Source organism: Lactuca virosa, chromosome 3, assembly GCF_052849685.1.
Source record: "Lactuca virosa cultivar CGN04683 chromosome 3, Lactuca_virosa_CGN04683_v6, whole genome shotgun sequence".
Classification (NCBI taxonomy): Eukaryota; Viridiplantae; Streptophyta; class Magnoliopsida; order Asterales; family Asteraceae; genus Lactuca; species Lactuca virosa.
In genome coordinates, this window is record NC_136428.1 from 377,433,914 (window position 1) to 377,446,657 (window position 12,744).

A 12,744-nucleotide genomic window follows, 5' to 3' on the forward strand; every position below is an offset into this window, starting at 1 on the left:
CTAAACAAACATATGTAGTATTTTCTCTTAAACTCTAGTGTTCAACAGAAATCAATTGTTTCAAAGCGTCTACGTTAACCATTTGTAACATCTTCAAAAGCACATACCAAGTTTTTTCAAGGTCATCTATCTAATACCATTATTGCCAAAGCACACTTTACCACGGACTTCTTACCCTTATAAGGAATACTGGTTTTGTACTAAATTATAAAACTTTGAAGAATACGAAAAGAGATGATACTTTATTCATAAGAAAAACAAAAGCAAAAGCACAAATAATAAACATCAATAGAAGATCACGCAAACGTAGCATAGTTCTAACAGATTACACGTCAAGATAAATAAGTAAATGCATCAAGAAAACATGAATAATATTAATAGAAAATCACGCTTTAAATTCTTCACTCTTTGCCATCAGCAGCCCTAAGAGAACCGAGTTGAACGGGTGCTTGAGTCCCAACTACTTTGGATGAACCATAAACCGAAAGGTCAAAACCTTCACCTCTTTCTTTCTCGATTTGTTCCTTGATCCAGAAATATGTGATTCTTAATCCATCCTGTATATGAATAAATAGAAGCATATGATAGATTGGGTTTAAAATGTTAAAAAAAAAATGAATAAATAAATAAAAAGGAATACCTTTAATTTCATGGTGGGGGCCCACCCAAGCTTCTCTTTGATCAAAGTGTTGTCAGAGTTTCTACCACGAACACCTTCTGGGCCTGGTATGTGGTGGATTGGAAGCTTTTTGTTCTCAAAGCTCAAAACAATTTCAGCCATTTCATTCATGCTTACCATCTCATCACTTCCAATATTCACTGGCTCACGGAAGTCCGATTTTGTCAATCTGTTAAAATTACATTAATAAACAAAATTAAAACTTTTCGTATAAATATTATCATTTTAATTCGGTCGATCAGTTTTTCGGTACAACTTTTATTGCACAACGTACAAGTTGCCTTTTTTGTCTTTGACATTAGTTATGCATGACATGACAGTGTTATTGGGAGAAAAAAAAAAAATTATTGCAGCTTTTTTCCTATCTAGTTTACCAAAAAGACATAAATGCCCTATCAGTCTTTTAATTCGATTAGCTAGGTTTTCGGGCAGACAATGATATACAACTTTCCTTGCACAAAGTACAAGTTGCAATAACACAAATGCATTTTTTTTGTCTCGTCAACATGACAGGACATATGATTGCGACAGATGTCAATTGAGAATTTAGTTCTTTTTTTTTTTTTGGCAATTTTGTGGGATAGGGACTCTCTTATCTATACAAATAGAAAAAGACGTAAATACCCTTACCTTAAGACACCTTCGACACACTCATCAATGAAGGTAAAAGATCGTGTCTGTAGCCCATCTCCCCACATTTCAAACTTATCAGTAGCCGTAAGGGCTTTCCTGCAAAAAGCAGCAGGTGCTTTCTCCCTTCCTCCTGTGATTTTAAAAAATATATTATCTGAAATTCCCAAACTACCCTTGGTTTTCTAAAGAGTTGTTTTATTAATTAATAATACCTTTCCATGTGCCAAAAGGTCCATAAATGTTATGAAAGCGTCCAATTCGGCATTCAATTCCAAAGTCTTTGGTGTAGTGCCTGCATAGCTCTTCAGTTGCTAGTTTTTCCAAACCGTAAGCATCTTGTGGCTGAAATTCAAAGGGTAAATAAGTCATTATACATTAGCCCGATAAAAGAACATCCAAAGAGAGGTTTTTTCAAAGGTTATCAATCACTTACTCCCTCCGTCCCAAAATTATTGTCCAAAATTATTGTCCACAGACAAAAAAACACATAGATTATGAAAAGCAATCATTAGTTTTGTCTTTTTGAGTAAAATGACCCTCTTGCCCTTTTTTAAAACCAATGGGAAATCTGCGTTTGTAATTATTCAAGTTTACTTTATTAAACGTTAGGGGTAATATGGTAAAAGTGTATATCTACTTTTGGCAGTGGACAATAATTTTGGGACAAACTAAAATAGTAAGGTGGACAATAATTTTGGGACGGAGGGAGTATTATTATTCACTAAATGATTTTCTTAGTTTTGTGTTTTTACAATCAACCCCCTTCATTCAATAATATTTCATTTCACTCCCCCTAATTATGATTAAACTTCAGATCTTATTAGTTTTGACTAATCTACCTATTTTATTTAATTAAATGTTATTGTCAAGTAGTATATATATTTTTAAATATGATGTATGCTTAAAAATAACAAATTAAAATTAAGAATTAATAACCTCAGCTGGCCAGGCGTCTGATTCCTTTAAGCTAACATTGGTTTCCAACTGCTTAAACTCAGGGTAAATGCAAGCACTTGAGGCATAGAAGAACCTGTAAATAGAATATTAGAATGAGAGTCAATGTATTTTGTATAAAAGTCAAACATATAAAATGTTATTTAGTAATGACATTATAGAGGGAGTCATGTAAAATAATTTAAAAGGTTGACAATTGGCAAATAAATAATTACATCTTGAAGTTTTTTCATGTAAAGAAGTGTGTACTCTCTTTTTCCTGTAAAAATGAGACTTTTTCTCTAAAATAGCAATGTACTTTGGATTTTTAAGCAAAATTCAATATTTACCCATCTTATTGAAAGTTTTCAAGTTAAAAATGACATTTTTGCCCATTATCACCGTTACAAATAAATGGATAAGGATACTTGGGTCCAAAAAGTTCCTTGGGTTTGTTTCTATTAAAGGGTATTTCAGATATTTGACAGATAGTCAAACATGCTCTGTAAGTTATATGTCAAGTCAAACCTTGTGATTTCCATTGCAACTTTATACGTCAAATATCTAAAATACCCCAACAATTTTACATAACAAGGAGTAGATAGAAGCAATGTTTTGTGGACTATAAGTCAAATATCTATAATACCCCTACAGCTTTACATAACAAGGAACAAATAAAAGCAAGGTTTTATGGACTATTAGTCAAATGTCTAAACTACACCTAAAAGCAATGTATTGTGGACATTTTAGTCAAGCATCTAAAATAACCCTACAAATTTTATGGACCAAAATTATAATGGGCAAATAGATAAATGTAGATTGAAAACATTTAAACCATGAAAGAAAAAGAAAATGTCACATTTATTTCAAAGAAAATGTCCCTACGTATCGTTGACTTTTGCAATTTTGGACCTTGTTTGAGGTTTATGTAACATATTTGGTCGCTGTTCCAAGTAAAATGACTATTTTTGCCTTTTTGGTCCCTAAGTATCATTGAATTTTGCAATTTTGGTCCCTGTTCCAAATAAAATGACTATTTTTGCCTTTTTGGTCCCTACGTATCATTGACTTTTGCAATTTTGGCCCCTGTTCCAAGTAAAATGACTATTTTTGCCTTTTGGTCCCTAAGTATCATTGACTTTTGCAATTTTGGTCCCTGTTCCAAGTAAAATGACTATTTTTCCCATTTTGGTCCCTAAGTATCTTTGACTTTTGCAATTTTGGTCCAAAAAATGCAAGTAAGGACTAAAATTGAAAAAACTAATTTACTCTTAACAATTAATAACAAGATGAAGTTAACAAACCTCTTAACTCCAGTGATTCTTGCAGCCTCAAGCATATTAAAGCTAATCATGGTGTTATTATACATAATAACAGAATGATTGGACTGAATGAACCCCATTCCACCCATATCAGCAGCCATATTGAAGACATGATCAACATTTTTTGTAACTTTCAAGCAGTTATCCATGACACGAAGATCAACAAGATGGAATTCATGGCAAAACATATCTTCAGGCATGTGTTCATTTTTCTTCCAATCAGATGCAATGATGTAATGGCCTTCTGTTTTCAAACGACGTGCAATGTGTGAAGCAATGAATCCTCCAGCTCCTGTGATTGAGACACGAAGCTTCTCTGATGGCCAATAGGGTTCCCTTTCAAGGCTCTCGTATGTGAATGACCCGTATTTTGTTTCACCTATTGTTCCCATTCTGTAAAAAAAAGATATTTTTATCATATGAAAAAAGAAAAAGATTAAACCATGATGATTATTGAAAATGGGAAATCGGTTGTTATATTGTTAGAGTTTGGAGGGTTTGGTTTTGGGTGGTAAGAATTGAATTGAAAAAACTAAATTGTTTGTATAAACACATAACAAAACAAATGAATAAAGGGTATATTGGTCATTTCACCTGTTGTTCCCATTCTGCAAGAATATTTATCATGAAAAAGATTAAATCGTGATGTTTATTGAAAGTGTAATGGGAAATCGGTTATGTTTTTAGATTTGGTTTGGGGATTCTGGAGGGAATCTCTGAAGGAATTGGAATATGGAATTCCGTTATGTGGTGTGTTTGGTTGTGAGACCAATGGAATTGAGTTCTAGGAGATTCCAAAAATCCATGAAAAAGATAAAATGAAAATCAGGGGATTAATCCAAAGGAATTGGAATCTGGATTCCATTCCGTGGTGTTTGGTTGTGAAACCAATGGAATTGAATTCCATGAGATTCCTTGGAAATCCATGTTTGAGGTAAGAATTGAATTTCATTCTTTATTTTTTTTTCAAAAAATTAGACTAAATTGTCCTGATAAACCCATAACAAAACAAATGAGTAAAGGGTATTTTGGTCGTTTCACTTAATTATTATGTCTTTGTTAGATTTAGAAAAAACCAAACATAAACCAACAAAAGGAATGGGATTGAATTCCATTCCATGGCATGTTTGATTGAGAAACCAACAGAAATTGAATTCTACAAGATTCCTTTGTAAGTATTTGAATTCCAAAGGACAAATAAAGGGTATTTTGGTCATTTGACATTATTAAATCCGTATTTGTTTCATAGATTTGAATACCAAAAGTAAAACAACAAAGGAATCCAACAAAGCACGTGACCGATTTAATTCCTTTTACCACATTCTATTCCTTCCTAAAACATTCTAAACACCTAAACAAATAACAATCTTATCACTTTTCTATAAATGTAATAAATTAAAGTACACATAGAACAATTAAAGAAAAAAAAATCAAACTATAGGAATCATATAATCATAACTTACTAAACATTTATAGCTTAAATATGCACAAAAAGATTGAATTAGCATACAAGTGACCAAAAATGTTGAGCATTAACACATTTTATAAACAATATCTATGAACTAACTAAAATTGAGGGAGAAACAGCATAAAACTCATCTTAATTATAGTGAAATCACAGTGGTGAACTTTTTTAAGAGTTTCACACCGACATACAAGACAAATACCTAGTTTTACACACATGAAATTGATAAGAACAGCATAAACCCCAGATAATTCTTGTACGATTTCATACAAACGCCATAAATCTCAACAAAATCAAACGAAATCCGTATCAGATCACAGAATAAATCGCAAGAGATGCAAATTTTATATAAACCCTATCAATCAATCAGCAGTTTTATAATCGTGATCACAGATCACAGAAAATGACTGCCGTTCATCGGAATCCACCATCTTTAATCGGAAACTCCCTACTTTGATTTACCATCATGGCGGTGATTTCGTGATGAAATCCGCTTTTCAACGTTAATTTATTACTTCATATACTTTTCTAGAGCTTAGGTTGAGTAAAAAATTAGAGGGCCTACCGATCCTCCTAAAACCCTACAAAACTTGACGAATATTCTAAAATGAAAATCGTTTGTGCAGTGATTGTGTTTGATGTTTGCTTGTGTATGTCTGGGGGAAGAAGAGACAGGGGAACACACAGACAGACTGTAGGGAAGCCAATGGAACACGCCTTTTAAGCGATTCATACAATTAGAATGGGAGAAACATCATAAAGTTTAATCTCAGAGAATTTTAGAGAAATCATACGACGCAAACACCTATTTAACACATAAAATCGATAAGAACAGTATGAAACCTAGACAATTCTCTTATCCTTTGCCATATAAACACCGCAAATCTCAACGTAATCCGTATCCGATCACCGAACAAATTACGATAGATATGAATAATACAAGAGATTAATGTTGAAAGTTTACAGGAACTTAGTATTACCTTTTTGCCGAAATATTGCAGGGATTTAAGGGTGAGGTTTGGTTTGCTCTTCAAATCCTCTAGAGATATAATTTGAGCGGCACTCGTGTCCTTCTCGAATGGGTGAAAACACACTCCAATTATCCTTGTATTTATATGCCTTTTATTCACATTTTTTGAGTGTCCACTTATCTTTTCACGTTTTAAATTTTGTGAGATAAACAATATTTTTTTAAGGAAAATAATTTATAACATGAATATCGAGGTTAAAGATTAGATTTTTCCAATTGCTCATAAATTTGTGTGCCCATATTGTCCTAAAAACGTTTAATGTGATAAAACATATAATTACATTTTTCATAATGGTCTTAATATAGAATGTGAATCTGATGTTAAACCTTTCGTTTTTTCAAATGCCCGTTTGCTTTTTTCCATTATGTATATGATGGCAATAGTCTTTAGCGTGTAGCTTAGTTGGTAAAACATGAGAAGACTTGTAGTGATAACATATAGGTCGTGGGTTCTATCCACGGCATCTCCCATGATTCTCAGCCGTTGAGTGAGTCAAAATATATCCCCTCATCGAGCTCCCTTGGAGGTTGGATTCGATGGGGCTGGTTAAGGTTGTCAGCATCAACCTTTTGCATTGATATGATGGCAATAGGGTATTAATCAAAATCGATATTAACTCAAACGTTTAGATATGAGACATATGATCAATCACAAAACAATCAGTTAGAGATATATTGTGCATAATTTTGAGGATATACATGACTATGAAGTTGATATTTAGATACATAAAGCATTAATGCAATGCAAATATTGAAGATAGTAGTATCTATTAGACTAGATTATTCTTATCTCTAACTCAAACGTTTAGATATGAGACATATGATCAATCACAAAACAATCAGTTAGAGATATATTGTGCATAATTTTGAGGATATACATGACTATGAAGTTGATATTTAGATACATAAAGCATTAATGCAATGCAAATATTGAAGATAGTAGTATCTATTAGACTAGATTATTCTTATCTCTAACTCAAACGTTTAGATATGAGACACATGATCAATCACAAAACAATCAGTTAGAGATATATTGTGCATAATTTTGAGGATATACATGACTATGAAGTTGATATTTAGATACAGAAAGCATTAATGCAATGCAAATATTGAAGATAGTAGTATCTATTAGACTAGATTATTCTTATCTCTAGATTGTAGTTATCCTAAATATGTTTATATGTTAAAGATATATCTTAGGCTAGAGATATGCACAAGATACTTTCCTTATACCAATCTTGTATTGTATATTTATACCAAATTAATGAATGAGAGGGGCCATCGAGATTTTCAAGACTTACATGGTATCAGGCCTTTTTTATCTCTAACATAGCCGATCCTTCCTTCTTCACCTTTACCATCTGTCGATCCCTAACTTGATCGATCACGTTCTTCTGTTGCCTCTTCCCTCTTCTCGTTTTGGATACCGACACACATCTTTTACACACCCACGCCCTCCCTTACGGCTAAAACATGTATTACATTCGCATTTCCTTGTCAAAAATTTAATTTATGTTCGTCGCTTAGGCATTGATGATAATATTTCCATTGAATTTGATCCATTTGGTTTTACTGTGAAGGATTACCAAACTGGGACGCCACTAATCGATGCAATAGCTCGGGCGATCTCTACCCAGTTTCTTCCTCAAATCATAACCAACTTCATCCTCCTCAAGCGTTAGCTATTGTTTCTCAAGATCTATGGCATCATCGCCTTGGACATCCCAAAGTTTCTATTTTACATTTGCTTAAGAAAAACAATTCAATTTCTTGTAACCATACCAAACCTACATTAATTTGTCAGTCGTGTGTTTTTGGTAAACAAATTAAATTACCATTCTATGATTCTACATCTTTCACTATTGCTCCTTTTGATATCATACATTGCGATGTTTGGACTTCACTCGTTCTAAGTTCTAAGTTCTGGGGGACATAGATATTACGTGTTATTTCTTGATGATTATTCCAATTTTTTGTGGACCTTCCATCTCAGTCAATAGTCTCAAGTATATTCTACTTTTTTTTTATCATTTAGCAACTTTGTCAAAAATCACTTCTCCACAAATCTCAAATCTTTTCAATGCGACAACGGAACGGAATATAACAACTCTGCATTTCACACCTTTTGTTCTACCAATGGAATGGTTTTCAGGTTCTCGTGCCCTCATACCTCATCACAAAATGGGAAAGTCGGACGTAAAATTCGAGCAATAAACAATATTATACACACCCTACTTTTTCATGCCAATGTCCCCACCACCTTTTGGCCTCATGCCTTAAAAATGGCGACTTATCTACTAAACATAACTCCAACCAAAACCCTTCACTATACCACCCCCACTAACATCTTATACCATCGTACACCCATATATACACACCTACGAACTTTTGGGTGTTTATTTTACCCATTCTTCCCATATTCTACCATAAACAAACTACAACCTCACTCAACCCCGTGTGTTTTTCTTTGAGTACCCCGACCACCATCGTGGCAATAAATGATATGATTTAGCCACCAAAAAGATAATACTTTCCTAACATGTTATATTCAATGAGCATGTCTTCCCTTTCCAACAAAACCAATCACCATATCCACACTCCTATACCTTTCTCACTGAATTCATCCACCCCGAACACATATATCCTACTACATTTCCTACCTCTCCTGCCCAACCTGTCCACAAGACCTGCAACAGGCCACATCGCACCTGTCGTAACCTCCAGCAACCCTTCCAATTGTTGCAGGGTCTGTTCCTACACTAACGTCACCCTCTAGCTCGTCACTAACCAGTCCACACACATCCAACTATGCTTTTCCAAACCCAACAATACCCGTTATGTCCGATCAGCCCACTACCACTTCAAATACATCTACTCTCACTAGATATCCTCCACCTCGAACCATACATACATGTAGCATGTCCGACATTTCAAAACCAAAAACTCTCTTCAATCTCTGAACGACCACTATCTCTTCAATCCCAAAAAAATTCCTAAGGATGCCATATCTAATCCTAATTGGAAATGTGCCATGATTGATGAGTTTAATGAACTTATTGAAAATAAAACTTGGGTTATTGCTCCAAAAACACCGGATATGCATATTATCAGATCGATGTGGATTTTTAAACACAAATTAAACTCTGATGGTTATTTTGAAAGATATAAAGCACGCTTAGTATGTGATGGTCGATCGCAATAGGTGGGGATTAATTGCCACAAAACTTTTAGTCCAGTTGTTAAACCGGCTACAATTCGAACCGTATTAAGTCTTGCCATTTCTAAATCTTGGCCCATCCATCAACTCAACGTCAAGAAATGCACTTTTACATGTTTACTTACAAGAATCTGTGTTTATGCATTAACCCTTGGGTTTTCGTGATACCACACATCCGAACCACGTGTGTCTTCTTCAAAAGTCTTTATATGGTCCCCGTGCTTGGTATCAATGCTTTGCAGATTTTGTTGGAACAATCGGGTTTACACATATTATATGTGACCACTCCTTGTTTATCTATCGTAATGGCAATGATGTGGCATATATGTTACTTTATGTTGATGGCATTATTCTCACCACCTCTTCCCACCACCTGCGACACTCTTTGATGGCACTTCTTGCACGAGAATTTGCCATGAAGGATCTTGGACCGCTTGGTTACTTCCTTGGTGTATCTGCTCAAAGACATTCCTCCAGTCTTTTTTCTTAGCCAAACCAAGTACGCCAAAGAAATCATTGAAAGAGCCGGCATGTCTACTTGCAAATCGACTACCACACCGGTTGATACCCATTCAAAATTGGAATCTCATGTCGGTGATCTTTTTCCCGATCCAACTTATTATCAAAGGCTCGCCGGTGTGCTCCAATACCTTACTTTCACTCGACCTGACATATCTTATGTTGTTCAACCAATTTGTCTTCACATGCATGCTCCTCATATGGGTCATATGAATGCTCTGAAACGAATAATTTGCTATCTCCAATGAACACTCACCCACGACTTACATCTCACCAACTCTCGATCCACACATCTTCTTGCTTATACCGACGCGGATTGGGGTGGTTGCCCAACCACACGACGATCCACCTCTGGATATTGTATTTTTCTTTGTGATAATTTGAGCTCTTGGTCCTAAAAAAGACAACCTACCTTGTCTCGTTCCAGTACATAAGTCGAATATCGTGGGGTTGCAAATGTGGCTTTAGAGGCATGTTGGTTACGAAACCTACTTCTTGAACTTCATTGTCCTCTTTCCAAGGCCACCATTGTGTACTGTGATAATGTGAGTCACATTTACTTATCAGGCAACCCGGTCCAACATCAATGCACAAAGCATATAGAAATGGATATCCACTTTGTTCGTGAAAAAGTAGCAAAATGCGAAGTTTGCATTTTACATGTTCCTTCTCGGTACCAGCTAGTTGACGTGTTTACAAAAGGCCTTCCACGGATTTTGTTTGATGATTTTCGGGACAATCTTAGCATCCGTCAACCTCCCACTACAACTACGGGGGACTATTAGACTAGATTATTCTTATCTCTAGATTGTAGTTATCTTAAATATGTTTATTTGTTAAAGATATATCTTAGGTTAGAGATACGCACAAGATACTTTCCTTATACCAATCTTGTATTGAATATTTATACCAAATTAATGAATGAGAGGGGCCATCGAGATTTTCAAGACTTTCATTATCAACCTACTAGTCTTGACTTCGACATTCATATTTATAGGGACAATCTAAGCATGTCATAATATATCATGAAGTTGGTGTCCTAATGCTAGATAAATCATTCTTTAAGCAAGTTGGTGTATAGGAAGATAGTGTGATGATCATGTTCCTATAACATTGTACTTTTTTGCATACATGTGAATTATTGTACATTTATATGCTCTCAGCTCGTGTTATAATGTTATACCGTTCGAGGTGTATAGTATGAAGCCCCATGTTTTAGTTGTGTGCTCTTAACCACGTGATATGGGTACCAGTCTATATATAGATAGGTTATAGATAATTAGAAACTTACCATAGAAGGTATATGAGGTCAAAATCAAAGAAAGTATGCAATGATACAACTAAAATTGCATGTGCATTGGCCTAGAAGCCATTGTGTGATATTTTGTAAAATTACTCATTAGTCCTTCTATTTATTACATCAAAAGAGTTATTTTATGTATTCATGGACCACACCATCACAAGTTGCTATAAAGGATGGGTATGAACGAAATATATTGAATACGATAAAACATAGCTTTCAAGTAGAAAAAAACAACTTACTTTTTGTTCAAATCTTGTATATATCAATTTTGGATCTTTTTAAAATTAAACACCAATACAAATCCAACTTTTTATCTACAAAGTTCACTCGTTACTTAAAATCGAAAGGTCTGGTTGCACCATGTGTTTCATTAACATAATTTTGAATATGACAAAGTCGAAGGAACATTTTCTGTTATCTTACTAAGTTTGGGTCATGGATTAAATATTTTTAAATTCCAATTACAACCCGTATAATAATATCATACATGTATGTTGTTTGGAATTCCTCACCCAAAGAACCCCATATTATACCTTGCATGGGACCAACAAAAATAGAAAAAGATGCACATATATACCTCATAGTAGGGTAGGAAAGAGAAAAAAAATAAGTACGTATTTGTCTCTACAAAAGATTATCAATCGATGACGTGAATGCTCTCTTCTCTGATTTAGTTTAATTGGTGATTGCTAAATAAGTTACATCATAAAACATAAGTTAATATTTAAATAATAGTTGATACTTGACATAATAGACGTGGCCATATTGAGACACCAATTCCTACCTAATACCTATAATATGTAGAAAAGTAACATCAAACAAATATATCTTTCACTGGAAAAATAGAAAAATATATCATCATATAACTTGTAGAAAAATATAAGTTAATTTATTCCCTGTCAGGTGAGTGTTGCTTCATTGCGTACCCTTTAATTAAATATTTATGATGCATTCTATGTTAAATATTGTCATTGACACTTTACCTTGAAAGGGGAATTCCGATTGTATCCTCCCATGAAGACAAATAGTCTTATTGTAAACTTGACGTAACTTTTAGCATAATTTTATCGTTCATATTATCGTTTAGACAAATATGGAGTTTTTGTGTAGAATAGATCACACTTATAGATATGATCTTGTAAGTGATTTTCAGTTTTATGGTTATCATTCTAGTATGAGCATATTAAAAATAAAATAAATTATATATATACATTATTGATATATATTTTCTATTTATCTTTTTTTTTAACCGGCAAATATAATATAATCTACTTCTAAACTAACATCTAAAATATGTCTATAATATTTGTATAAACTAAAATAGTTAAAAAAAAGGCCACAAAGAATATATTTTTATAATTCGGCTAGCTATTTGTGTGCTATTACATATTAACCATTTATGTAATATAGTTATTAAATATAAGAGCATTTATATAGTTATTAAATATAAGAGCATTTGTGCAACTTTGTTATTACACATTGATCATTTTAACTTTTCCTATCCTAACCATTATATATATATATATATATATATATATATATATATATATATATATATATATATATATATATATATATATATATATTAAAGTTATGAAAGATTTTAACAGTAAAGTGACATTTTTTTGTCAATTTTGGTCCTC

General features: G+C 33.5%; 1 protein-coding gene across 2 annotated transcripts; it reads right to left on the reverse strand.

The window, feature by feature from the left end:
- Positions 1 to 223: 223 nt before the first annotated feature.
- GME (GDP-D-mannose 3',5'-epimerase) lies at positions 224 to 6,142 on the reverse strand. Of its 2 annotated transcripts, none has more exons than XM_079086902.1 (7): positions 6,013 to 6,142; positions 3,550 to 3,960; positions 2,249 to 2,342; positions 1,525 to 1,654; positions 1,310 to 1,442; positions 641 to 848; positions 224 to 557 (listed from the first exon to the last, which is right to left on the reverse strand). In XM_079086902.1, exons 2-7 carry the CDS (start codon positions 3,957 to 3,959, stop codon positions 402 to 404), a joined length of 1,131 nt encoding a protein of 376 aa, XP_078943028.1. In that variant the 5' UTR covers position 3,960; positions 6,013 to 6,142; the 3' UTR covers positions 224 to 401. The 2 variants fall into 2 exon arrangements, with proteins under 2 accessions (XP_078943028.1, XP_078943030.1); XM_079086904.1 differs by lacking the exon at positions 6,013 to 6,142 and adding an exon at positions 5,876 to 5,997.
- Between the last annotated feature and the right edge of the window lie 6,602 nt (positions 6,143 to 12,744).

Coding starts and splice junctions, on each gene's coding strand:
- GME (XM_079086902.1), bottom strand. CDS start 3,959: ATGGGAACAATAGGTGAAACAAAATACGGGTCATTCACATACGAGAGC. Junction 2,343..3,549: donor AGAATCACTGGAGTTAAGAG/GTTTGTTAACTT, acceptor TTCTATTTACAG/GTTCTTCTATGCCTCAAGTG. Junction 558..640: donor CCCCCACCATGAAATTAAAG/GTATTCCTTTTT, acceptor ATTCATATACAG/GATGGATTAAGAATCACATA.